Genomic DNA, 24,260 nt, shown 5'->3' on the forward strand with positions numbered 1-24,260 from the left:
GCCCAAATCTAGGCAACCCTTGCTCAAGCTTAGCAGGGGTCTCGAGCCCTCATGTGATGTGTAATGACGGTGGCACCTTACCGGCAAGACCCTATCTTTCTTTCTTTCTTTCTTTTTTGCAGTTTTATTGATAAAAACTTTGGCCTTTTTTAGTTATTTTAATCTAATTTAAATAAGATTTGAAAAAGAAAATAAAAAAATGCCATTTAGAAAAGAGAAATTAATTAAAAAATGTTATGTTGATAAAATTTAATAAGTTATAGAACTTCATTGTATTTTTTTTTATTTTTTAAATTATACTTTCACCATAAATTTAAGATCCACATGTGGAAGGACATGGATCCTACACTGACCTTCTGGTCAAATCATGGTAGTTGGGGTTCCTTTGATGATGGTGGATTGTCAGAAAAGTTCTCTCCTCTACCATTCAAGAAAATATCAAGTGTGTTAAATGTGCCATACATTAAATCATACAGTGATCGAAACGTAACAAAAATCCGGGCCCACCTGTCAGTTAAACCGGCAAAATTTCTGCCCCCGCTCTCTCCGTTAACGCTCCGTCTCTCTCCTCCCCTCCGTTTTTGCCCTTCACTCTCTCTACTTTTCTTTTCTTTCCCCTTGCGTATGCCATGGCTTGAGCTCGAGTCGGCTCATGGCCGCTTCAGGTCGAGGAGGGCTGGCACGCCACTGAACGCAAAACTCGAGCGCTACCCAAAGCTCCAGGTTTGAGGTCAAGCTTCATGGCCAAAGCAGCCATGGATGAGTGTCGTCCATGGCTGGCCGCGAGCGTCGTCCATGGTGGATGGGAAAAAAGGGTACCCAGAGATCAATAGCATACCCAACGATCGAATGAACGAATGAACCAGCGAGCGCAACAGAGCAAGACGGACGAGAATGACCCAAGTGATGAAATCACATTAAATAAGGAAATTGACGTCCACTCGATACGCCTATGCGTCCGTTTACAAAACCCACCTGCCATTTCCTCCTCCCAGCTCCGCATCCGACCTCGCCTGCTGACATTCTTCTAAAAAGTTCGGGTTTTTGTTTTTATTTGGGAAAGAGTCACGAAAATTCCAAACTTTGCTCAAAGTGATAGATTTATCCTATACTTCTTTCTTTTTTTTTCTGTGACGTGATATATTTCTTTTTTTTTCTTCCATTTTCCCTGCCCCCAGCGTCAAGCTAGGGTTAACCCCAGACTTTACTCAAAGTGACACAATTATCCCAAATTTTTTTTTTTACCTGTAAAACCCAAAATTTTTCAAATTATGACATATTTATCCCATCGAAGACATTTTTGTCTTTTTCTTTTTCTCTTCTTCCCTTTACTGGCCATGCCTGAGCGTCAGAGTGCTTGTGAGCAGGTCGGCCATGAGCTGACTCAAGCTGAAGCCATGGGAGACGCAAGAGGAAAGAAAAGAGAGAGTAAAGGGGAGAGAGACGGAGCCTTAACGGAAAGGGTGGAGGCAGAAATTTTGCCGGTTCAACTGGTGGGCTCATATTTGCCACATGTTGATCATTGTATGGTTTAATATATCATCCTACCATTCCGCTCGCTCTTTTTGAAAACGCAGCCTTCTGACTCAAACTTGGCAGTACTCGATCCACAAACTTAAGCCACAGGCCCTACCCGCAACAGCCATAAACTCGGAGAAAGATATGACTTTTTACAAACAAATGAATCAAATTCAACATTGTACAACAAGGCAATGTACAAAGCAAGAAGAATGAAGGAGTACATGTTGAGATCCCTTAAACATGGGTGTATTGGTCGCCTGAGATGCACCGGGTTTCAATTGGACATTCCTCAGAACATCGTTAGCTTATTTCTCTTCCTCCACAAGGTAACATCTTTGCAGCAATGAATTCAAGCCTGCCTTCTAAACTGAAGCCTCTCGTGGCATGGAAGCACATGCACTTTAACTGGAGAAAAATCCTCACTCGTCTGCAACGTTACCACCATTGGTCAAGTGCTCTGCCCTGCATTATTCCAATGGTAAAAAATTTAACAATGAAAAGTGATGAGTGGGCTTAACAGCAGCCGGTCAACATAAGTGGAACTCGGAAGCTTCCACAAACAACACGCGATGGAAATATACACTTCTGTGGAAACAACTAGAAGAAATTACCCTTCTGATGGATGACCAATACCGAGCCCATTACAGGTCAATATCATTCCTTTGAATCTGGCAAGATACTCCTGCTTGCGGTGACAGAACATGAAATCAAGGATGTTGAATGAAAAAGTTCCAGTTTAACCCGAAATTCGAAAATAATCTATAGCCTCACCCTCAAGGTATACTTCTCGATCTCATAAATCCCAGTTAAGTCATAATCAAAGCGTTTGACAGGATCGCTCAGCACTGCGAAAAGGATCATTTTAAAGGGAAATATAGCACAGCATAAATGCTATCAACCTAGCAGAAACTGATGTCTGAATCTAAATTACTTTTCCTTATAGTCACCTAAATCTCACATGAGGTATACCTTCATTAGCATAAAAAAGAATGATCACTGTGTAAAAAAAGAATGACTACAAAAAATATCCCATTGCCCAAGGCTCTTTGTTGCCGGTATCTGCTCAAGTCATTGAATGTAAGCAACACTTCCCCTGCATTGCACAGAGACAATTCCCTGTGCCAGGAACTCAATTCCTATGTCCATATTAAGGTCGAGCCATCACTATTATTTTTCATACTCACCCTGATATACCAACTATCGTAGCAAAGAAGATCATCGGGAGTAGCTCAGCATATATCTTTCTATCAATTCCAAATTATCGGCATACATTAATTGCACCGACCAAAAGCTTTTATATTCTTGTGATGATCTGCCCGAGGACTCAGATTTGCTTCCGTGACATTGACAAATTTCGTCTACTGTTAAATAACCGTGTCATTATCCTCAGGGATCCACTGATGAAGGCAATGAGAATAACATTTTTCATGTACTTTTGTTGTAGGACCAACTATCCTATTCTAGGGTTGAGTCAGTTGAAAGCAATAGGTACACCAGGCTACATGTAAGCATTACCACTATAAGCTTCATTAATCTCTTGGAATTTTGAGGTCACAGCACCATCGCCCTTGTGTTTGTCAGGATGCCACTTCTACAAAACAAAGTATTGTATGAAGTCAGCAAATTGTGCATTATAGAGAACCAAAGATAGTAATCCACTGACCAGATACTGTTTCAATAGTAAAGAGTAAAAGGAAAGCATTTAGAGCCAGCCGCAAGAGAAGTAGACACAGACCAACGCAAGCTTCCGATAGTTTAATCTGATTTTGTCGTCAGTTGCATCATAATCCACCTCCAAAATTTTGTAGTAATCCTTTGTCAAAGCAAAGACCATTTATCAGATCAAACAATGAAGTAGACCAACATATTGCAAAAGTAATGCTTAGAATTGAAGCTGTTATCATCTATTAGTATAAAAGACAGTTAATAGACAGAGAATCATTTCCGTCAAAGCTATTGTTTTTGTTTTTTTTTTTTTCTTCTTTTGAGCACATGGCAATCGAACTGAGAACTTGACGACAACTCATTTGGCTGACATGAGACATACGTCACAAACAAAATGCCAAGTTAGAAGACGAAATAATTGACAGGCAATAGGGTTAGTGACCGCATCCCATAATCCGTAACCTTAATCAGCAGCATTTTGCCAACCCAGATTGCCATTCCCATGTATCAGTGTACCACTACACTAGAACAAACTTAAAGCAGCAGAACCGATGCTAAGTTTTGAAGTGGCAAATGCTAAATTTTGGAACTTGACATAAGAGAGAGAGAGAGAGAGAGAGAGAGAGAGAGAGAGGTTCCTGTAATCTAATTCTGGCCCACTCTCCCGTTCCCTGCCCACCCATCTCTCTTCCTTTTTTTTCTCCATGGAACAACCGATAACTTGCGTCAGAGAGCGGGAACCCAATTATGGGGGAAAGGAGAGGTCAGCAAGAACCCCAATTTTGTTCGGTGCCCAAAACAAAAGGGAACCCAGCCAATCCAATCCACCACATTTGTCGAGTAGAAGCTCGGATTGAGCTGTCGAGAGAGAGCAAAATTGGCTGGGATCAGAGGAAGAAGGGAGAAAAGGGGGGTGGTCCAGTCAGAGGTACCTTGGGAGGAAGGGGATCATGAGGTTCCATGGGTCACGGCACAGGGACATTTAGCTACGACGAGAGTAACGGAGGCATGCCACTTCATCTGATCTCGAAATGGCTGGAATCCAGCGCCGCTGCTTGCTGCTCCCCGGGGGTGACTCTCTTTGGCCGATCGCGAAAATCACCTGCGGTGGATGAGGAGGAAGAGGAGGATGAAGTACTGAAGATGAAGCAGAAGAAGAAGTATGGCGATGGCGATGGACCGCCTGGATTAGATAATCGGCGGTCCACGTGTTTGGGCCCCCAGCCCAACTAGAGAATGCAATCCGGATTCATCAGCACTCACGGCCCAATCCGTAGAAAACTTCGTCTACTCAATCTCTCCAAGGTTTCGATGACTCGGTCATGGGTTGGGTTGGGGGCCCAAACACGTGACCCCCATTATCTAATCCAATTAACATTTTAGCATGCTATGCATAATGATAAGATTAAAGAACATAGTGGAGAGTGCACAAGGGGCAAGCTATGGCTTGTAAGCTCATACCATTAACAAATCTCTTTCATCTTTAGTACATATCATATCCGCTTTGAAAAATAAATCTAGTCACATTCCTTATAAGTCTCGTCTCATTGTAAATCGGTTTTGTACTTCTTTATTTAATGTTTGGCGGTTTTGAAAGTACTGGGATTGGTTTTAGGAACTGCACGATTCAACATTTGCTAGGCAACTCTGACGGCCCACTCTTTCATCTTCCCAACGTGTCTCCCAGCCAAATTTGTGTGGAAAAAAAAAACAGCTGAATATAATTTTTCAAAAGAAAATTATCAATTTGAAGCTAGACTTTTAAACAACATAATATACCAGGCAGAATCAACATAACACTATCAATCGAAGCTCAAAAGAGACTTGCAACTTGATAGTTTCAGCTTTCAGCTCCTCCCTTTTGGCTAAACTGGACAAATATTTTTAACAATCTTCTAATGAAATTGTTTACATAGATTTTCTTTTTGTTCCTTTTCTTATGGCTGCTTTTTGCAGTACACTCGAAGAGAATCCTCTCAGTCCTGACACTATCATTAATGATAAATGATTTTATAATGATTAAAATCATCGCCACCTGATGCAGATGACCAAGCAAAAGAAAATAGCGTCAAAAACTAACTTGAAGCTAGACTTTTAAACAAAACAAGTTTTTCTTAGATCGACACAAGCAAATTCAGCAAGAAGCTTCAGAAAATCTGCAAAGGAAAGGAACTAAAACATTTTTTTAGTTTGGTTTAAAAAGAGACTCACAGATAGAGGACGCAATAGACCACCAGCGACATGGGATGGGACAGTCATGACCACACTCTTTTAGTCTGCAGAGAAACCACTCCTTCCGGCGTTTCATAAGTCAAGTTGTATCCCCGATCATCCAATCTAGTGATACTCAAAAACTTCCCGGATAATTTTACTTTGCTGCCTAACCTGCCAAGTCATTCGCAGCCAGTCAATAATATTGCATATAATGAATAAAAATCCTGGAATAAGTAGTCAAAATTCTATAGGCCATAAAATGATGATACTCATTTCTCCAAAATAAGAGTTTTAAAGAACAAAGAGACCTTTCATATGTAGCATTTGTCAACATCATGAGTCCTTCCTAAAGGATCCAACTGTCTGGCCCTTTAGTTTTGGTAGATGCCTACAAAAACCAAAAAATTAAACAAAGTGAAAAGGTGATCCTGTGGAAGGACTATACTCAGCAAGAATCACTATTTACAAGTCATTACGGGTCTCTAGGTGCCTTAGGAGCTTTATTTTTTTCTTGGATGGTTTTGAAAGTGTGGTGGCCACGAATTCGCTCTAGCTTCCATATTTTTCCAAAGGCAGCTTTCATACTCAGTTTTGAAGGATTACCTGCATAAACGCCTGCACAGAAGAAATTGCCACTATTATCTTAAGGTCAATGAAAAATTGTAAGATACACTGCCTGCATATGTATCTTATGAGGTAGGTCCTACATGAGTCCTATGTTCTTAGACTTAGGAGCACTAGGAGCACATGTATCCCAGCACCCAATAACAGCTCAAAATCACAACTGATAAAGGTGCAACTTACTGCTGACTCACCGCAATTTGCAGAGAAACCAATAGAATATGTCTCCTGACAACCTCTGATTAATTGTACCATATAACATACCCAACTTTGTGTGGAAAAAAAAAAACAATATTTGAGATTTTCATTGCACAATATTTGCACGATATTTATGTGACTTTTTCCTCACCACCGATTAAGGTTGCGTGACGTCCTTATTGTTTTAGCATGCTATGCATAATGGTAAGATTAAAGAATTTGATTAGTGGAGAGTGCACGGAGGGCAAGCTATGGCTTGTAAGCTCAAAACACTAACAAATCTCTTTCATCTTTAGGATATGATATATCTACTTTGACAATTCCTTACAAGTCCCATCCCGTTTAACTTGAGAGATCTCTTCTTTGGATAGGAGGCTAATAACATCGCGTACAACACCAAGAAAGTTCCAGTCATTTCAGCAAGCAAAGCCGCACCCCTCTTGTAGCCTAGAGCCACCAAGTTGGCACCCCTTCGAAAGAGTTATAGTCACTAGGAGTGAGTAGTTCCAGGTTCCGTATGGGTTTCACTTGGAACTTGAAACCTATCTATTCGAACAAAATCCTCATTTTTTGAAACTTAAAACCTACAATGTTCAAATCATGAAAAGAATGTAATGGAAAGTAATCCTACTAAACAACCTACGAGTACACTGAATCAAATGAAGAGAGATTAAAATTTGAAATCCTTTTGACATAATGAGAATAATAATTAATAGAGTAAAACATGGATGGAAAGCAATCCTAAAAGCACAATGAGTTAAACTAAGAGATTAAATTTCCGATTAGCAATTGAAACAGAGACTCCCAATTTGATGAATTGAAAGAATTCGGCCACAAGCTTTAAAAATCGAGTAAATAAGATATTGGATGGAAAAGCTATGGGTGGTAAAAATTTTGTAAAATTAATGGCAAAATTTTCCTTAATTTGATGAAATGAAAATATCAAGTCACGATTTCTGTAAGTCCAAACTTCGAGTTAATGGAACATCGTATAGTATGGAAAACTCATGCTCGATTAAGACTTTTCAAAAATCTGATAAATCAAAAACATCGAGTCACGGGTTTCCATAAGGCAAAACATTGAGTTAGTGCAACATCATATGAAAAATAATGCCCAATTAAGACGTTTCTAAAATTCGATGAATTAAAAACATTAAATCACGGGCTTTTCGTAAATGCCAAAGTCGAGTCAATAGAACATTAAATGAAAAACTTATGCTAAATGAAAGTTTGGTCAAATTTGTCTAAAAACACATGAATATAATTTTCAAAAAAAAAAAAAAAAAAAGCCCGATTGGATGAATTGAAAACCTGGAGTAATGGCATTTCGTAGGTGTAAAACTCAAGTTAATATAACGTCAAACAAAAAAAAAAATCTAAAAAATGATAACTTTTATGTCCTGGATAGTATCATCTTCGAAGATGTGACTAATTTGCGTAGGTATCTCAATCTTGTTGTCACACCCTAAGCCTAGCTGCCTTAAGACCTTCCCTCTAGATATGGTAGCCCGTGAGTTCAAAGAGAAAGAGGGATTAGTGCATCACGAAGTAATGTCCAAGAAAGAATATCTGGGCATCACGAGTTTTCCTGATCATGACGAGGAAGCGACTTAATGGACGTCGTACAAAAAAATTTAAAAATTGATAATTTTTACGTCCTTCTCCGCCGAACCTTAACCATTATAGGTTTTTTTGTTGATTAGCAAAACACTTTTCGTTAACTCATTTTTCTAAGCAAATCAAACACCAAAAAAATGAGAAAAATGTTTTCCTGAAAAATGGTTTCCGCGAGATAAACAGAGCCTAAATTTAAAATCAAGTTGAAAATTCAAAATGAGATGTCAATGTGAAATGCTTGAAACTTTCTCTTTTCCTTTTTTTAAAAAAAAAAATTATGACAACAAATTATTTTAGTCATTGATATCTTGTCTTGAATTTCTAATTTGATTTTAAATTCATGTTTCGTTTATTTAGCGGAAAATAAACAAAGATGTAATCGTATATCTAACGAGGCAAATAAGGCGATGGATATAAATTGGATAATCCCATCACAAGTTTGGTCCGTTGCAATCCCCAACGAGGGAACACAATCCGGATTCATCAGCACACACGGCCCAATCCACAAGAAAATCTTTTGCACGAAGGTCAATGTCGACGTCTCCTCCGTGTTCGGACGATGATAAAGGACATGCCATATCTATTTTGACAAATAAATCCATTCACATTCCATACAAGTTCTGTCTCGTTTTAAATTGGTTTTATACATCTTTGTTTAATGTTTTGTGGTTTTAAAAGTACGGGGATCGGTTACAAGATTTGCTAGTTAACTCTGATGACCACTCTCTCATCTTCTCAATGTGTCTCCCAACCAAATTTGTGTGAAAGCAAAAAAAAACACATGAATATAATTTTTCAAAAGAATTATCACTTTGATGAATTGAAAATATTGAGTCACAAGATCTCCGTACATATAAAAATTGAGACAATAAAATACCGGACGAAAAAGTTATGAGTGATCAAAGTTCGGTCAAATTAATGACAAAATTTGGCCCTTGGGACACTTGTTAACAATCTTTTATAAAATATCAAAATAGAACATGACCACAATCAAGCAACTTGCAGTCCATGGTTTAACAAAATCGTAGTCTCTTGGGCTGCACTATCTTACTTTGGCCTTGGCGGGGATTAGCTCAATTTTGTATGTAATAGAGTTAGGATTCTGCTTACTTGTAGGCATAAATTGACCATGAGGTTTTCTTTAGTACCTGAAAAGAAAATCTGTTATTTTCTTGGTTCTTTATGTTTTTTGGTTGGTTCAAGATGGTCCCTTACTTTTTCTGAAAATGTCACGCTTAATCAAACTATGCAGTGAGGAGAACCGCTAATATGATAGTTAGGGATGGCTACTCTTTAACTCTTCTAAGAAGCTCGGTGAGCTTTTCTCAAGCGTATGCCTGGGGAAACTTAATCCACTTTTAAAAAATTTGATAAATAAAAAACATCGAGTTACTGATTTCTATAAGGCCAAACACTGAGTTAGTATATGATGACAAGATTGAGATATCCGAGCAAGAGAGTCACATCTTCCGAGATGATACTAAACCTAGGACATAGAAGTTATGATTTTTTATAACTTTGTTTTTTCCGGCGGCATATTGACTCAACCTTTGCACCTACAAAACATCATTACTCCGGATTTTGAATTCATCGAATTGGGAATGTTTCTGAGAAATGTTTTTTTTAGACAAATTTGACCAAACTTTTCAATTAGTATAAGTTTTCCATCTAATGTTCCAACCACAGAACGCAATCCACTCGTGTATGAAGGTCGTCGTCCATGTGTCTCCTCCGTGTTCGGACGGTGACAAAGTTTCGAGGACTCGGCCGTGGCTTGATTTTTTTGGCGTAGTGCCTAAGCTTTTCCAAATGGACCCGCACCAGTAAAAGAAGGGGGGGATCGCTTTCACTTGCGAACGAGCAAAATCCCCCAGAGTTTGTTCGTGTCTTCTTCTCGGCATCTCAAAAACCCTCCTCGACGGCATTTCCAATCGTCATCTCGTCTCCCTCGATCTCTTTCTCTCTCTCTCTCGCAGTAGCAGCAGCAGCATGTGGGTGGAAATCGTATGTGGGTTGGTGATCTACAAACTGTTTCGCCGCCTCTTCTCCGGCGGCGACGACCTTCTGGACTTCGACTCCTCCGCCTCCAATGCCCTCTTCTCCGTCGCTTCCCGGTACTTCCCTCCTCCTTCTTTGCTCTCATGTCATGTGATCGGAGGTCCGGCCTCCTTTCATCGCTAAGTTAAGCTATAAAAGCTTAAAAGCTGAATCTTGAAAGTGATAGTCCATAGTTTGGTTGATTCGCGATTCTGGGTGACAGGCTTGAGAAGCTGTACGGTGGGAAGGCTTACGTTGGTCTCCGGATTCCTGACGCCGACACCGGTTCCAGGCAGAACATCGACTTGGCCCTCGTCACTAAAGGGTCTCTCTCTCTCTCCCCATCACGTTGGACTTTCTTCAAGTTTTAATTTTTCCAGTTTCCTCTTTATTCCTCGACAATTTGCACCTCATTTTCTTTTGTCCCCCCCAATTGCAGGGAAGTTGTGGTGGTTTCTGTTAAGAACTTTGCGGGCGTCGTTTCTGTTCGCGCAGATGGAAGCTGGGTCTGTATAGATGAATCTCATTACAAAGAGCAACCGCATCCTGACCCTGTACGTCCCCATTTATTTCACTCTCCCCGTCTACTTCGGGATTTGATTTAATTTGATGGTTCGTCTGTTCCTTTAAATTTCAGGCTGCAGAGGCTAAGAAGGCAGCTTCGGTTCTTGAATCGTATCTTGAACAGAGAGGAGTTGCTTTGCCTGATGGATACCTTTCTTATAAAGTTGTTCTTCCTAACCCAAAGTTCTGGTATGTTATTAGGATTTCCACTGATAATGTCATTGTCTACAAAGTGGTTTCGCCCACGTTTTCTGGACTTTTACATTCTCAAATATCAGAGGCGTGTCGCATTTTGAAATAACTGCTGATTTGCATATGTTTTTGTTGCATGGGGTAATTATTTTTGATTGACCAAGTTTAAGTCTCAGGAATTGCAACTTTTCAAGTACCTTCTTTATGAGCATTGCATTGCTCTGGAATAGATTAAGAGAATTCTCATGACTGTGGCATGGCAGCTATTCAAAAGCAAATAGTTGATTGGAACAGGCCCTTTATAATAACCTAATGCACCACTATTTGTCTTGATCTCAATCGACTGTCTTTCATTCTTTGACTGTTGGTGAGTGCAATTGCTGGTGAACGAGAAGGAAACTTTAACAAGGTGCATCTCACGCAAATGCAAGTCCAACAGTCAATTGATGTACTAAGAGAAGAGACTCTCATCCACCATAGAGTCTGCTTGGGGGTTGACGACGAAAGTGATTGGAGGGATTGTGACTTAGTCTGACAATTGGATCTATACATTGATTTTAAGCCACCATCATATGTAGGATTATGGGACAACATGCCAGAGATTGCTTATGTCTCTGTTTCTTTTCTCAGTTCCCATAATTTGGTGCCCTTGAACTATTTTCCACCGGAGGTCATTACATATGAACAATGGGCACAGTTGAAACCTGAATCAAAAAGTACGCTTTCTGGTTGGATCAAGGGAGCTTTCCGTGGTGCCAAGAAAGATATGCAGGAAACCATGCATCAGCAACTTAATTTTGTTCTCAGCACTGCTCCGATGTGGGATAGGTTCGTTTCTTATGCTAAATGAATATGATTGTTTGACCAGTGTGTGGGTGCTGCATGTTTTGTACACTATGGTGATATTGCCGTCGATCTTTTCTTGACATCCTTGTTAAGTTGCTTGACTCGCAGAACCTGACCTGTTAGCCTTGTGCATTATGCTTGTAATCAGCAAATCAAAATCTAGACTAGTCTGGTTGGTATATCTAGTTGAACCAGGAACTAGACTTTAGTCTGCTGCTCCTTTTCTTTGGCTTTTCTAGATGAAAGATGGGATGAATTGGGTTTGATCTGACTGAGCCAATAGTGCAATCGCCTCCGGCCGGCATAGGGAAGCTGTGGTGGCTTATTAATTTTGGAGTATTACATTTCAATTGCAGCGTCTTTCTTGAAGTACTAATTTTTCCAGTTTTCTCTTTATTCCTCTACGATTTGCACCTGATTGAGCCAATTGTGTGATCGTGTCCGGCTGCTATAGGTTTCTGTAAAATGATGGACCATACAAAAAGAATGTCAACTTATATCCCCTTTACTAATGTATTTGTGCATGGCAACCTGTGTTCTTTGTTCTAAAGGTACTAATGACAGATACTAGTTTTTAAAGCTAACAAGTATGGACAACCAATAGGAATAGAAAAGAATCCCTCCTAGATTCGAGCTAGAGTAATGTGCAAACTCTGCCAGGCCTTTCTTTGTTTGTTAATATGTGGATGTCAATAATTTTGTATTTAACACAAAATACCAGTATTTAATATGGATTAAGATATTCTGACCACCAAAAATAAAAAAAGCATTAGGATATATTGAACTGATGGCTTCCTTCACTGGTTTATAGGGGTTTAGTGTTATAAGCTCTGCTTTTAACTTGATAGCTAATACAGCACACATTATCACCTATTACAACTTATATCATATTTTTAGGACATGGTCAATGTGGTATAAAGATATCAGCTACCTGTGCTTTTTTGTATGGTAGATGTTAGCTTCATTTGCTGGAAGTTAAACCTTCGAGGACCCTCCTCTCAATTTAATGTGAGACTAGGCAATTGCCAAATGATGATGTGGAGAAAGAAATGTGCGCGAGAATTGACAAGGGAGAAGGAGAATCAAATATTAAGAATGGTACTTAAATATGTTTGAGAAGGCTGGAAAAAATGGGCAGGCCATGCAGGCACATTCTGCAGTCAGTCCTAATATTGTTGTCTGAGCTCACCCACTAATAAAAGAAGAAAATTACACGCTATTCTGCAAGGCTGGTGAGGCCTGGCTAGGGCCAGTGAGGTTGGGCTCGGATTTTCCTTAGGTCTGCTGATTGGACCTTTGACTCTGGCAAGCCACTAGACCTGTGATTGATATTAAGACTGCTCAACATCAGTTAATAAAAAGAACTTTCTTTTTTTCAAAAAGGTTGGTTTTATTTTTGTTATACATGATCTATAGCAGAAGCGGTCTTCACAACTGTCATCCACAAGTTTGTTATAACTTGTTTTGAATGTATGTCTGATGATTTAGGCGGATGTTTTTAGAATGACTTTTACATTTTATTCTTTTTTTCCTTAAAATCTTGCAAGGCAAGCACTTTGGACTTTTTTAAACGCGAAACCCTTGAAACCTCTCAAAACATATATATTTTTTACATGTAGATTCAGATATTATTTTTTTTTTTTTCACTTTCTTTATGAATTTTGTGCTTCTATTTCCCTCTCTAGAAAATGTGATGTGATGCGTCAACACTTGCTTGTAAGGAACATAGCAATGGGACATGAGAAGACCAATGGAAAGGGATTAGCCCATAGATTTTGCGTGGCACTAAATCATGTTTGGCTATTGTCATGAACCATGACATTCCTTTGAGTTCTGTGCTTTTATGAAGCTCTCTATTGCATTCTTACCCTTATGTAGGTTGGAGCTTAAAGGGAATAAGTATGTCTTGGGTGAGTTCCTAGAATTTAAAGGGAAACAAGAAGACGTCCAGATCCTGAAAAACATCCGAAGATCAAAAGTTGGTCGTTTGATAATTCAGAAGACAAGCATGTTTGGATTTGGTAATCTCATAAGCATTTCTTTAGTGTATTTACCTTTCTAGACTATTTCTTTAGGGCTGCAATTTCCACCACTTTTAGTTGGAGGAAATTTGCTTTGCCTAGGCTCTTCCGATTGATGGGTTACAAAATTGGCAAGACCCACATTTCTTTATTTCTTTAGTTGAGTTTTCATGTGTGTAGTGTCTATATTTGTGACCCACCAAGTATAAGACCAACCAAGAATGGAGGAAAAAATAGCCCTTTCTTTCAGTCCTGATTACTATAGAGCATAATCTTGGGAGGCTAGCCTCGTAGAACAAAATGTCTGGGGACGTGAAGTAATAGAGTAATTATAGGGTAATCATTTTTCATATGAGGATGCTATTTGAATATATGTATTGATGATTTTTTCATATGCAAATGGCAGCTCCATCGAGGCTCCAGGTTTTGTACTCTCCTCGAGATTATCGAAGCGAAGGAGCATCATCTTCAGAGTGGGTGGAAGTGACTGTGAGATCAAGCAGCGAAATTATCTTCCAACCTGCCAACTCCAGTAAAGTCAGGAAGTTCAAGCTTTCTTCAATTGTGTCCATGACGCTGAGTGGATAAGATTTTTATGACGAATGGAGATTTAAGCAATGACATTTACTATGTCATTCTTGAACATGTCATGAATTTTATCGGCTCGTTTGCGCTGTACAGATGTTCCATGTAAATGAACTCTAAAGATCCATTACTAACTCGGATACAATATCTGCGAGGAAGAGGAGTTTCACTGTAATTGCCTTGAAAGGAAGCTTTAAGTTGCGATATTTCAGCCTATTTTTGGTTTAGGCAATTATTGATAGTAATATGACTGGATGATTTTCCCTTTCTATTCGCTACGCTGACAGTTTTCCCGTGATGGTTGTCAGAACAAAATATTAAGAGCCTGGTGTCGGACTCTATGGCTAGAAAGCTCAAATAGTTAAAAAAGAATTCTCCATTGCATAATGGCATTTGTTTCTTATAGCAAAAGAAAAAATTATACTTATAGCAGACTTGACCGTACAACAGCCCTGGGAAGAATTAATGTTTGGATAGCCAGTGCTCCGAGGAGGGGAAAATTGAAGCACCAAGGAGAAGGCATACTGCACTGGGTTAACCTTTGTATAGGGTTCATGCCTCTGGCATTGAGAATGCAGGATGGGAATGACATCAACATGGTCCTCGCTGCAATGCTCGTCATAATAAACACTTTTTAACTCTGGACCCGGTATTCAAGCTCTGAAAGAGATTGCTGCTGCATCTGCGTACACGACATTCTTTGATTTCTTCTTAGAACGATCTTTAGATCTCGGTAATTTTCTTTTCTTGTATGCACTACTTTCCAGCTCCTCCTTGTTTTGGATTTTCTCCTCACCAACATTTTCTCCCAAAAGACCATCCTCTAGTTTCTCGAGGCCTGATTTATCTGGAGACCCATCATTGACTGCTGATCTGTCTGCTTCAGGTTCAATAACAGACATTCCTGTCAATGTGTAATCCAGTAAATACGTGCTTCTAACAAGCCTGTCTATCCTGCTGAAATGCCTCTGAGAATATGGAATGAGACCTTCAAGGAGCTCCCCGATGCCTTTAATCTATAGACCAAAGAACCAAATTAGCGAACTGATCATCTATAAAGACTGCCACCAAGGCTGGTTGCTCTTTTCTGTCTAGATTCAACAAAGCACACAGACGATAAGATCACAATTCATTAAATGCATGTTCCAACCAACCAAAATCTCCATCCAAGATATCTTTCTAGATTACATAGGTCAATAAAACTCGTCCACAATAATTCAGAAAGTGATTTTGCATATGTGATGTCAAAAGAATGGCTAATCAATGTCAATATACGCAGCTACTATGTACAGCATTAAGGGAAATGGGAGGGTCAAAGGAAGAGATAAATTAAAACAACCACCTCAACTATCTCCGTTGGAGAAAGAATTCTGAAGACTTGTGATAGCACAGATTGGGCAACGTGGCACAATTTTGGCTTCGCATTCCACTCCCGGATATATTCAAGAAGCAGACAAACCTCTTCGCCGCTGAGAGCAGAAAGTATTCTCTCTACACGATCTCCTACTTCTCGCATCCTGCAAATAACTTTATTAAGTACATGGAAAGAATGCATTCTGATTAAAAATAGTATACAACTAACCTGCAAAGTTCGGAGAATAATTCAAATAACTTATGAGGCCTCCGAAGTTCAAGAGCAAGTTCGATTGCCTTGGTGTAGTCAGCATCAGATACTGCATTTTCTAACTCTTGACCTTTCAAAACACCTTCTTCCTGCATCAACATTATCGTGTATATTTTGTGTCAAACCAAGTTGAAAGTTCAACCATATTTAAAGACCAAGTTAAATCCAAAGAGCAAGCTAGTCACCAATTATAGCTTAGTACTAAATGCTAACTAATAACATCTTCACCATACAAACTTGTCTTTATTTTTACCAAAAATTCATCCTTGTTCTATACACACCAATGCTTAGAAAACCAGCTAGTTCGTCCACCTTAATGAAGAGGTTGAAAACGTCTCCAGCCAGTTTGACCCCCTAGCCAACTTGGGAACAGTGTCAGTCAGGGATCGTACATAAGGCTCAATTGTCAGTCTAATGACCAAGTCATTAAGTTAATAATTTCACCAGGAAAATTCTATTTTGGGTTGCCGCCTTCAAGAATTTGCAGACTTCTTTATCTTGTTGAAAGAAAAAAGAAACTTTGTTGATAAGAAACCCAGAGTTATTACCCTCAATGCAAACTCTTTGTAAGTCATACATTAATATACAGAATGATGAAGTCAGATACAATTTGATGGACTGCAAAGATGATTCACCTCTTTACGAAAAGCATCCTCTTTGTCAGAAGCAGTTGAATCGTACCAGAGATTTACAACAGCATCACTGCCACCTGTAGCAAGCATTTCAGTCTTCTTTCCAACAGCCAAAGCCCATACCTGATCATTGCAAATCTTATCAGCAAAAGAAAGGAAAAAAGTAGCAGAGGGAAGATGGTAATCTAAAACTGGAAACTAATTGTGCAAGCTCTGTTACATCATGAGCAAGGGACACTAGACAAGAATCACCATTTCTGAGTGGGGAGATGAGATGCATCCGAAAATGACAAATAAACAATATGGTAAATCAAGCTGACCAAGCACTTCATGTGTCAGTGTAGCATCGATATTTGAACAGGAGAATTTCCCTTTCTTTTTTTTTTTCTTTTTTCTCTAGCACCAACAAGGAAACCAGTTATGAGCTCAAATCTGGTTCAGCACCTTATCGCTATGTTGATCATATGTAGCAATGCATTCATTTGTCCTAACAGTCCACAGTTTTACCAAGCCATCAGCACCTGAAAAATTGCAGGCATTTATCATGGGCTTAATGACAACAATTCAAGAGCATCGCCGGATTAAATATCTTACCACAAGAAACAAACTGCGTCCCACGGGTGAGAAATGATGCTCTTAGTACACTAGAGACATGCCCTTCAAAGGTCTTTAAGCAAGAACCATCAGATATGGCCCATATCTTCACCGTTTTATCGCCAGATGCAGTGAGCACACATTGATCAACTGGTGAAAACTCTACAGACCAAATCCCCCTCTTGTGCCCTTTAAGTACAACTACAGATACCAGGTCTGGAAGCCTCCAAACACAAGCTGTGCGATCCTGATCACAGTTGAGGTACAATGAAACCAAAGATATCCATAGGAAAAACATCATTCAAGAAAACCATCTCCAAATATGAAAGTCCTCTCACTTTGACAAAATATCTATGCATGATCAAGATATGATCTCAGTAACTCCTTGTGAGAGACTAACCTGAGAACCAGAACAAACTAAACTGTCATTTGGTGCAACAGCAACAGAATTAATATCTTTATCATGAGCTGCCACAACAGCTTTTGCTTTCAAATTTGTTGAGTCTACACCATCCTCTGAGATGCCATCCAAGCTCCAAACCTTAAGTGTACGATCGCTAAACAAACACTCAAAAAGAGAAAACTAAATGTTACTCTCATCATTAAGAATCACTTAATTGTAGGATGTTGGAAGGAACATCATGCTACATATCGGTAATATTAGCACACATCTATGTCACAATGATCATTTATGAAGAAACTGACAGAGAACCCAAAAATAAATAAATAAATAAAGACAGAAACTCAAACATTTATATGCAGAACTTCAGGGCAGAATTCACAGCACAACAAATTTACAATAGAGCATCTCCTAGTTTTCTTGTCAAAATTACTAAAGGGCACCCACTTAGTTGAAGAACGAATAAAGGGGGTGGTATCTCAACAGAAAATCTACCAACCATACAGCACAAAAGAGGAAGACAGAACATCCACTGCCCCTAAGGCATCACCAAAAGGCCTCTCATATATAAAAATAAAGTCGCTTTGGCAATTCCTTCTCGTTCCCCTTCACCATCCAGTGCCCAGTGAAGATTAGACAATGTCTCCTTCTATATGCCACAACACCAGTGCCCAGTGAAGATTAGACAATGTCTCCTTCTATATGCCACAACACATGGGCAATATCTCTCTCTCTCTCTCTCACACACACACACACACACACACACACACACACACACAGAGGTGTTATATATTCCTTTGCTATATCAGTTACAATTTTGTTTACTTGCAACTCTCTCTCTCTCTCTCTCTCTCACACACACACACACACACACACACAAACACAGGTGTTATATATTCCTTTGCTATATCAGTTACAATTTTGTTTACTTGCAACTTGAGAGTAACTTTAGGTTTTTGTTCCACAATTCAGTCTTTTTTGACTCCCAGCTTCCTGGGCATTCTACGAAGGCTTACAGACTTCCACTTAAGTCCTTTGCAAAGTTATCATAAATAAAAAATGGGGAATTTTCCATTCTATTGTCTTATTGCACTCGATAACAAAATGACTACTCAGAAAGACAACTCATCTGCTAAGACAGAAATAAATTTAAAGCCAAGGCCAGATCAAGACAGCTAATCATAAATAACGGCAAAGCTTATCAGGATAAATGATCAGTCACTACCAGCCACAAGCATAGGAAGAATTTATGGCAACATAACACCCATAAACAATCACCTGCTGCCACTAACAAAAAAATCTTGTCTCTTCCTTGAGAAAGCAACTGCACCTACAGCGCCCATGTGACCTACTCCAACTCCAATGCAATGTCTGCTTTCTGAATCCCACAACCTAACCTGCAACATTGAACAACATGAGGAAATCTCCAATAAGCACCCCCAGAGAGAGAGAGAGAGAGAGAGAGAGAGAGAGACTTACAGAGTTGTCCTTACTTCCCGTGACAATAAGCGTCCTTCCAGAACTTGAAATACAAGTGTCAAGGCACAGGACAGTTTCAGTATGACCAGCCAAGACGTACGAACATGACATGGAAGCAAGTTCATAAACCCGTACCTGTTGTTGGAATGAGATACAAAAAACTTTAGGCTTAGTAATGGAGTACAGAATGGTCCCAATGCACAAGCAGAAGCACTTCATAGATCCTGAGCTAAGCAAGAAAAGCACTGACAACTTGAACATAACCCAAGGATGGATTCAAGCAGGAGAGGTAAGCTAGTCATTCAGCTGCACCTAGCTGCTATCCTGAGAATGGATTGTGAAGGTGCAACAATTGGTTGGGAAGGGAATCAATGTGGCAATTGGCTAGCCAACAGAAAAGGAAGTTGAGATTTATTTCAATGCCTCCCATAGGTTTGAGGACTCGGAAATTAGGAGTTTCATTGCCAACAAAAGTTTCAACGTGTATCGAACTCTATCTTAATGTTTATGTATTCTTTCATACCCATAAAAAAAAGGTGAACAGGAAGAGCCTTACAAGCATTATAAATGCATCTGAGCAATGCTTAATGTATGGACAGGATAGACTGCAGTTGAAGATCTTTACCCCAAACATTTCTAACCTCTGCATATTACAACGAGTATAGTACAGCTTATATCTTTATCTAAGTGTCAACATGGGGGTGACTCAGGCAAGCCTAATCCATGCAGAGTTAAGATGAATCACACATATTCATATCAAGGACCACCGCTATAACCTTTGTACTCTCACAGGAAATTCAAGCTTTGGAAGGAAAGGTAACTTGCAACATGTAAGGGCCGAGATAATGCAAGTCATTCTTGAGATGTTTATGGCATCGTAAAAAATAATTCTTTTCCTTTCAGTGTGAAATATCAGACATATTTGAGACTCTAGAGGTTGAATATCAAGCATAATTTCGACATGAAATACAACTTTCACTCGTTCAAGAACCACAGTGCACTACCTGTTCAAGATTAGTAGCAACAGCAAGGAAATTTTCCTCCTCTCCTAGGAACTTCATATCAACTATTTCCTCATTGTAGCCTACAAGTCTTCTACATAGGGTCAGCGAAAATATCCCTTCAGGATGTTTCTCTGGATAATAGAATAAAAACTGTTGATCAGCTGTCACGCATAGCAATCCTTGATCCAAGGGTAGCATGACAGCAGCAGTGAAGCCACTCCTTGAGTCGTCCTCATCTGAGATGACAGTTACATCAGAATGTTCTTGCTTAAACAGGCAAACTGAACTGTGAAGATGAGAGCAATATACTCATTAGAGTTTATCCAGACATAAAGCATATTTAGTGCCGTTAAGCACAAAGTAATTCCAAAATTAAAATTGACAACCCGTACCCTTCAGATTTCCATATCCGTAAAATGCCGCGTTCACCAACAGTAATAAAGTGAATATTCTGTGCACTTTCTTTTGTCACTTTCAGCTGATCGTCTAACCCCAGTTGTGAAGCCAAAACAGTTCCACTATGTATCACGCATACAGATTCAAGCACCTCATACATAGGTATGGTCTTCTTGCAGGCATAATTATGAAGGTCCCACAAAGATACAACCTGAATAAATTCATGGATCCATGTCAACCTGACAGTTTTAGTATGAGATCAGAGTCCGCAAAATTATGAACCACAACAGGAGAGATTGTTGGCTCATTTGCGTAAGTTAGAAGCATCTCGTTATATATATGTAACTGCAGAAAGGAAGCCCAAGAAAATTTGCCATTTGGACACCACAATCAACAGCTTATGCTCGTTAATCTTCTAGCAACAATCCCAAACGAAAATAGACCTTTTTTACACGAGAATTTAGTTCTATGCAGCCTTGACTAGAAATGAAAGACAACGTCCAAGAATGATATCTTCTGCCACTTATAAATCTTGTCCATAAGTGACATTGTCAAATAAATTTAAAAGGAGAAGTCACAAATAAATAAATAAATTCACAAAAAGAATCAAGATAAGCACTGGAAATGAATTAAAAATAAAGCATAAGGCATTTGACCAGTCTGGCCTAAAAAAACTCATGGTGGCAGAATCCTCTAAAAGAAACTTCTACAGCTAAAACTGTGATACTATTGACACCCCTTACAGATGTTTCCTCATTTCCGTAATAGTAGGACAGCCACATGATGAAACCAATGATTAATAAAACAAACTCACATGGAGCATTCACTATATCCTTAGCACTGTTGATATGCACAAACTTCAAACAGCAACTTCAACACTACTATACACATCAAGGATATAAATCTGATATTTGCAACCCAATAATATGAAGAAACGAGGAATTAATTGACTGCTAAGCATGCCTTATCTCTTCCAGCGGCAAGCAATGTCAAGCCATCCTCGGAAAAAGCCAGAGAAGTGACTGTTGAATCATGTCCTCTCAGTGTCGAAGCACACTTCTTTGCCAGGAGATCCCAAACCCGTATAGTTCCATCATCACTTCCAGAGAACAGCTGTTGATTGCCCCCCAAAAAAAAAAAAAAAAAAAAAAAAAACCCCAACAAAATAAAAAATAAAAAAATCAGAGGATGAAACAAATGAACCAATATATGATACTTACTGCTCATCAGTTCTATGTAGATATATCTTATTCGCAAAAAAAGATGCTCTAAACATAGTGACATCTGATAGTCAGTGTCATCAAAGTTGCCAAAGGCCCTTGCCCAGGCTTGCGCAGGCTCTAGACACATTACCACAGAGCCAACCACAACATCCCCAACTAACAAAAACTCAAAACCAATTCAGTCAGGTTTCAACAGGGATCAATGGTTTCATGAGTTCATCAACTGAACTGAAGGTCAAATCGATGCAATTTACATTGCAGTGGTTCAATGGAACCATTGCCAGTGTCTGTTTCAGTTAGACTCCAAGAATAAGACTAAGACTAAAATTAAAGAAAACCTTCAGGGGTTAAGGCCACATTTTTTAGTCAGTTTTATTACGGCATAACTACCCCAGGTTTGGACTTCTTGAGTCTTCACAAACACATAACACAGGAAAACCTAGACGAGACACTTGCTACAGGATGATGAAACCTCAGAAGCATTCTCCTAAAGGATAAGTTCTCCTTGCTCCACCAATCCCAGACCTATGCCAGTAAAAACGATATGATACACACGGGCCAAGACGAAAAGAGAGGAGACGATGAAACTATACAGCATTGGAGGCCTACTCACAAGAGAGCGATTCGAGTCGGGATGGAAGAGGACAATGCTAACGACGCCGTCGTGACCTTTGAAGAAATGGGTGCAGAAACCACCGTCGACGTCCCACACCATGACTTTCCTATCAGCTCCTCCCGTCGCCAGCAAACCCCCAGAGACGTGGCAGGCCATGCTCATCACCGGACCATCATGCCCCTACACCCCCCAAAAATTCACACCATCAACAAAGCAGGAATCCAAAAACCCCCGCCGACTCAATCGCCGGGGAGGCGGAAAGGAAGAGAATACCTTCCAGGAGCGCAGGCAGGTGGAGGTGGACAAGTCCCAAACCCTAATCTGGCGGCTGTGGCCGGCGGAGAAGAGCAACTTGCCGTCGGGGCTGAGGGAGAGGGCGGTGATGGTGTCGGAGCCGCAGTCGATGGAGGACCTTAGGGAGGCGTTGGAGGAATCGACGATCTTGATGGAGTCACCACAGTTGCAAGCGATGAAGGAGCCGTCGGACGAGACGGCGAAAGGGCCGCCGGCGTAGAACTGCTGCAGCGCCTGGGAGCTCCTGTAGTTCTTCTTGAACGGCAGGGACGCCGCCGCCGCCGCCATGCCCAATTGCCTAGAGAGAGAGAGAGAGAGAGCACCACGAGAAGCAACCAGGGTTTAAGAGGGGGAGGAAAGAAAATGGAAGGGTTTAACGGTCGGTGGGAGACGCGATGCACAGACCGGTTTAGACCCCACGCGCATGTCACGACTGCAACAACATCATATTATTCAATTTAAATGAGTGACCATTATTTCCTATTGCGTGATTCAACGATATATACTACTTAGGACGCGGACCTCGGAGGTCGCCATAACTTTCGCCAAGGACACTTAAGTCTTGTCATAACTTATTTAAAGGTACACTTGCCGCCACATTTTAAGAAAAGTGGGACACCTAAAAGTGCCATCTCGGCAAGTTGGGAAATCATACGCATTAAAATATTAATATTTCTCATTGATGTGTCTCACGGAGAGTCGGCTCGAATCTACCAAAACGACGTCGTTTTGACATCATTCGAATTTTATAATAATATAAAATTATTTAAATTAAATTTAAAATAAATTTATTTAAAACATTTTTAAAAAATTTAGAAACTTTAAACATTAAAAAAAAAGAATTACAAAATTACAAAAAATTTACAAATTTACAAAAAAATTAAAAATTACTAAAAAATTTAAAAAATTTACAAAAAAATTTAGAAAGTTACAAAAAAATTACAAAAAATTACAAAAAATTTACAAAATTTACATAAAATTTAAAAATTTAGAAAAAAAATTTAAAAAATTTTAAAAATAATTAAAATTTTAAAAATTTTAAAAATTTGCAAAATTTTTAGAAAGTTACAAAAATTTACAAAATTTATAAAAAAAATTTACAAAATTTACATAAAATTTACATAAAATTTACAAAATTTACATAAAATTTAAAAAAATTACAAAAATTCAAAAAATTTACAAAAAATTCAAAAAATTTACAAACAATTTTAGAAAGTTACAAAAAATTTAAAAACTTACGAAATTTACAAAAATTTTAAAAATTTACAAAAATTTCAGCCCTCAACCGGCACCCTCTTCTTTTTTTTTTAAAATTATTTTTTTTTTAACTTTTTTAATTTTGCAAATGTTTTTAATTTTAAAATTTTAATTTTTAAATTTTTAAATAAATTTATTTTAAATTAAAATTAATTAATTTTCTAAAATTTTTAAATTTTTTTAATTTTCTAAAAAATTTTGAATTTTTTTTATTTTTTTAAATTTTAATTTCTTTTTAATTTTTAAATATTTTATCAATTTTTATAGAATTTTATAAATTTTTATAGAATTTTATAAATTTTTATAAAATTTTACAAAATTTTCTAAAATTTTTTAAATTTTTAAATTTTTTAATATTTTTAGTTTTTTGAAAATTTTTAAATTTTTAAAAATTTAAAATTTTAATTTTTTTTAATATTTTATAAATATTTAAATAAATTTAGTTTTAAATTAATTTTTATTAAATTTTTGGCCATATCAAAGATTAAAACGACGCCGTTTCGCACTTCATTTGGGAAAATTGACACGTCGCATTTTGGCCGGATTTTGGCCGGATTGGCACTCAAGTGATCCATTTTACTCCGATTTTGGCACTTAAGTGTACCTTTCGTAAGTTTATGGCACTTAAGTGTCCCTTTCAGAAAAAAACGCACTGAAGTG

The 24,260-nt window shown here is 38.6% G+C and overlaps 3 protein-coding genes across 5 annotated transcripts; 1 reads left to right on the top strand and 2 right to left on the bottom strand.

Moving 5' to 3' along the window:
• Window positions 1–1,630: 1,630 nt before the first annotated feature.
• Window positions 1,631–4,365, bottom strand: LOC104424268 (dnAJ-like protein slr0093). Of its 2 annotated transcripts, none has more exons than XM_010036633.3 (6): window positions 4,119–4,365; window positions 3,257–3,334; window positions 3,037–3,112; window positions 2,293–2,366; window positions 2,133–2,203; window positions 1,631–1,983 (listed from the first exon to the last, which is right to left on the bottom strand). In XM_010036633.3, exons 1-6 carry the CDS (start codon window positions 4,146–4,148, stop codon window positions 1,941–1,943), a joined length of 372 nt encoding a protein of 123 aa, XP_010034935.1. In that variant the 5' UTR covers window positions 4,149–4,365; the 3' UTR covers window positions 1,631–1,940. The 2 variants fall into 2 exon arrangements, with proteins under 2 accessions (XP_010034935.1, XP_010034936.1); XM_010036634.3 differs by having other exon boundaries at window positions 3,257–4,044; window positions 4,119–4,352.
• A 5,253-nt stretch (window positions 4,366–9,618) lies between these two features.
• Window positions 9,619–14,350, top strand: LOC104424267. Its single transcript, XM_010036632.3, has 7 exons — window positions 9,619–9,950; window positions 10,097–10,198; window positions 10,313–10,427; window positions 10,511–10,626; window positions 11,260–11,457; window positions 13,354–13,496; window positions 13,903–14,350. The coding sequence occupies exons 1-7, from the start codon at window positions 9,826–9,828 to the stop codon at window positions 14,082–14,084; spliced, it is 981 nt and encodes a 326-aa protein (XP_010034934.2). The 5' UTR covers window positions 9,619–9,825; the 3' UTR covers window positions 14,085–14,350.
• An 89-nt stretch (window positions 14,351–14,439) lies between these two features.
• LOC104426931 (transducin beta-like protein 3) lies at window positions 14,440–22,722 on the bottom strand. 2 transcript variants are annotated; one of them, XR_005547275.1, is made up of 15 exons: window positions 22,323–22,722; window positions 22,047–22,229; window positions 21,174–21,323; window positions 20,207–20,421; window positions 19,815–20,100; window positions 18,811–18,945; window positions 18,610–18,728; window positions 17,332–17,488; window positions 16,932–17,178; window positions 16,782–16,858; window positions 16,341–16,460; window positions 15,664–15,794; window positions 15,424–15,598; window positions 14,659–15,097; window positions 14,440–14,603 (listed from the first exon to the last, which is right to left on the bottom strand). XR_005547275.1 is itself a non-coding variant. In XM_039304117.1 (14 exons), the coding sequence occupies exons 1-14, from the start codon at window positions 22,629–22,631 to the stop codon at window positions 14,735–14,737; spliced, it is 2,667 nt and encodes an 888-aa protein (XP_039160051.1). In that variant the 5' UTR covers window positions 22,632–22,722; the 3' UTR covers window positions 14,440–14,734. The 2 variants fall into 2 exon arrangements, 1 of the variants encoding a protein (XP_039160051.1); XM_039304117.1 differs by having other exon boundaries at window positions 14,440–15,097.
• Window positions 22,723–24,260: the final 1,538 nt, after the last annotated feature.

The sequence above is a fragment of the Eucalyptus grandis genome, chromosome 11 (assembly GCF_016545825.1).
Source record: "Eucalyptus grandis isolate ANBG69807.140 chromosome 11, ASM1654582v1, whole genome shotgun sequence".
Taxonomy (NCBI): domain Eukaryota; kingdom Viridiplantae; phylum Streptophyta; class Magnoliopsida; order Myrtales; family Myrtaceae; genus Eucalyptus; species Eucalyptus grandis.

What these genes read in the sequence shown, in the direction of transcription:
- LOC104424268 (XM_010036633.3), bottom strand. Translation starts at nt 4,148, where the DNA reads ATGGAACCTCATGATCCCCTTCCTCCCAAG. An exon ending in ACTATCGGAAGCTTGCGTTG is followed by an intron (nt 3,113 to 3,256) that starts GTCTGTGTCTAC and finishes TTTGTTTTGTAG; the next exon opens with AAGTGGCATCCTGACAAACA. An exon ending in GATTAATGAAGCTTATAGTG is followed by an intron (nt 2,367 to 3,036) that starts GTAATGCTTACA and finishes TCCTTTTCGCAG; the next exon opens with TGCTGAGCGATCCTGTCAAA.
- LOC104424267 (XM_010036632.3), top strand. Translation starts at nt 9,826, where the DNA reads ATGTGGGTGGAAATCGTATGTGGGTTGGTGATCTACAAACTGTTTCGC. An exon ending in CTCTTCTCCGTCGCTTCCCG is followed by an intron (nt 9,951 to 10,096) that starts GTACTTCCCTCC and finishes TCTGGGTGACAG; the next exon opens with GCTTGAGAAGCTGTACGGTG. An exon ending in AGCAACCGCATCCTGACCCT is followed by an intron (nt 10,428 to 10,510) that starts GTACGTCCCCAT and finishes TTTAAATTTCAG; the next exon opens with GCTGCAGAGGCTAAGAAGGC.
- LOC104426931 (XM_039304117.1), bottom strand. Translation starts at nt 22,631, where the DNA reads ATGGCGGCGGCGGCGGCGTCCCTGCCGTTCAAGAAGAACTACAGGAGC. An exon ending in CCGACTCGAATCGCTCTCTT is followed by an intron (nt 21,324 to 22,046) that starts GTGAGTAGGCCT and finishes GGCAATCAACAG; the next exon opens with CTGTTCTCTGGAAGTGATGA. An exon ending in AGGATGCTTTTCGTAAAGAG is followed by an intron (nt 15,795 to 16,340) that starts GTGAATCATCTT and finishes ATGTTGATGCAG; the next exon opens with GAAGAAGGTGTTTTGAAAGG.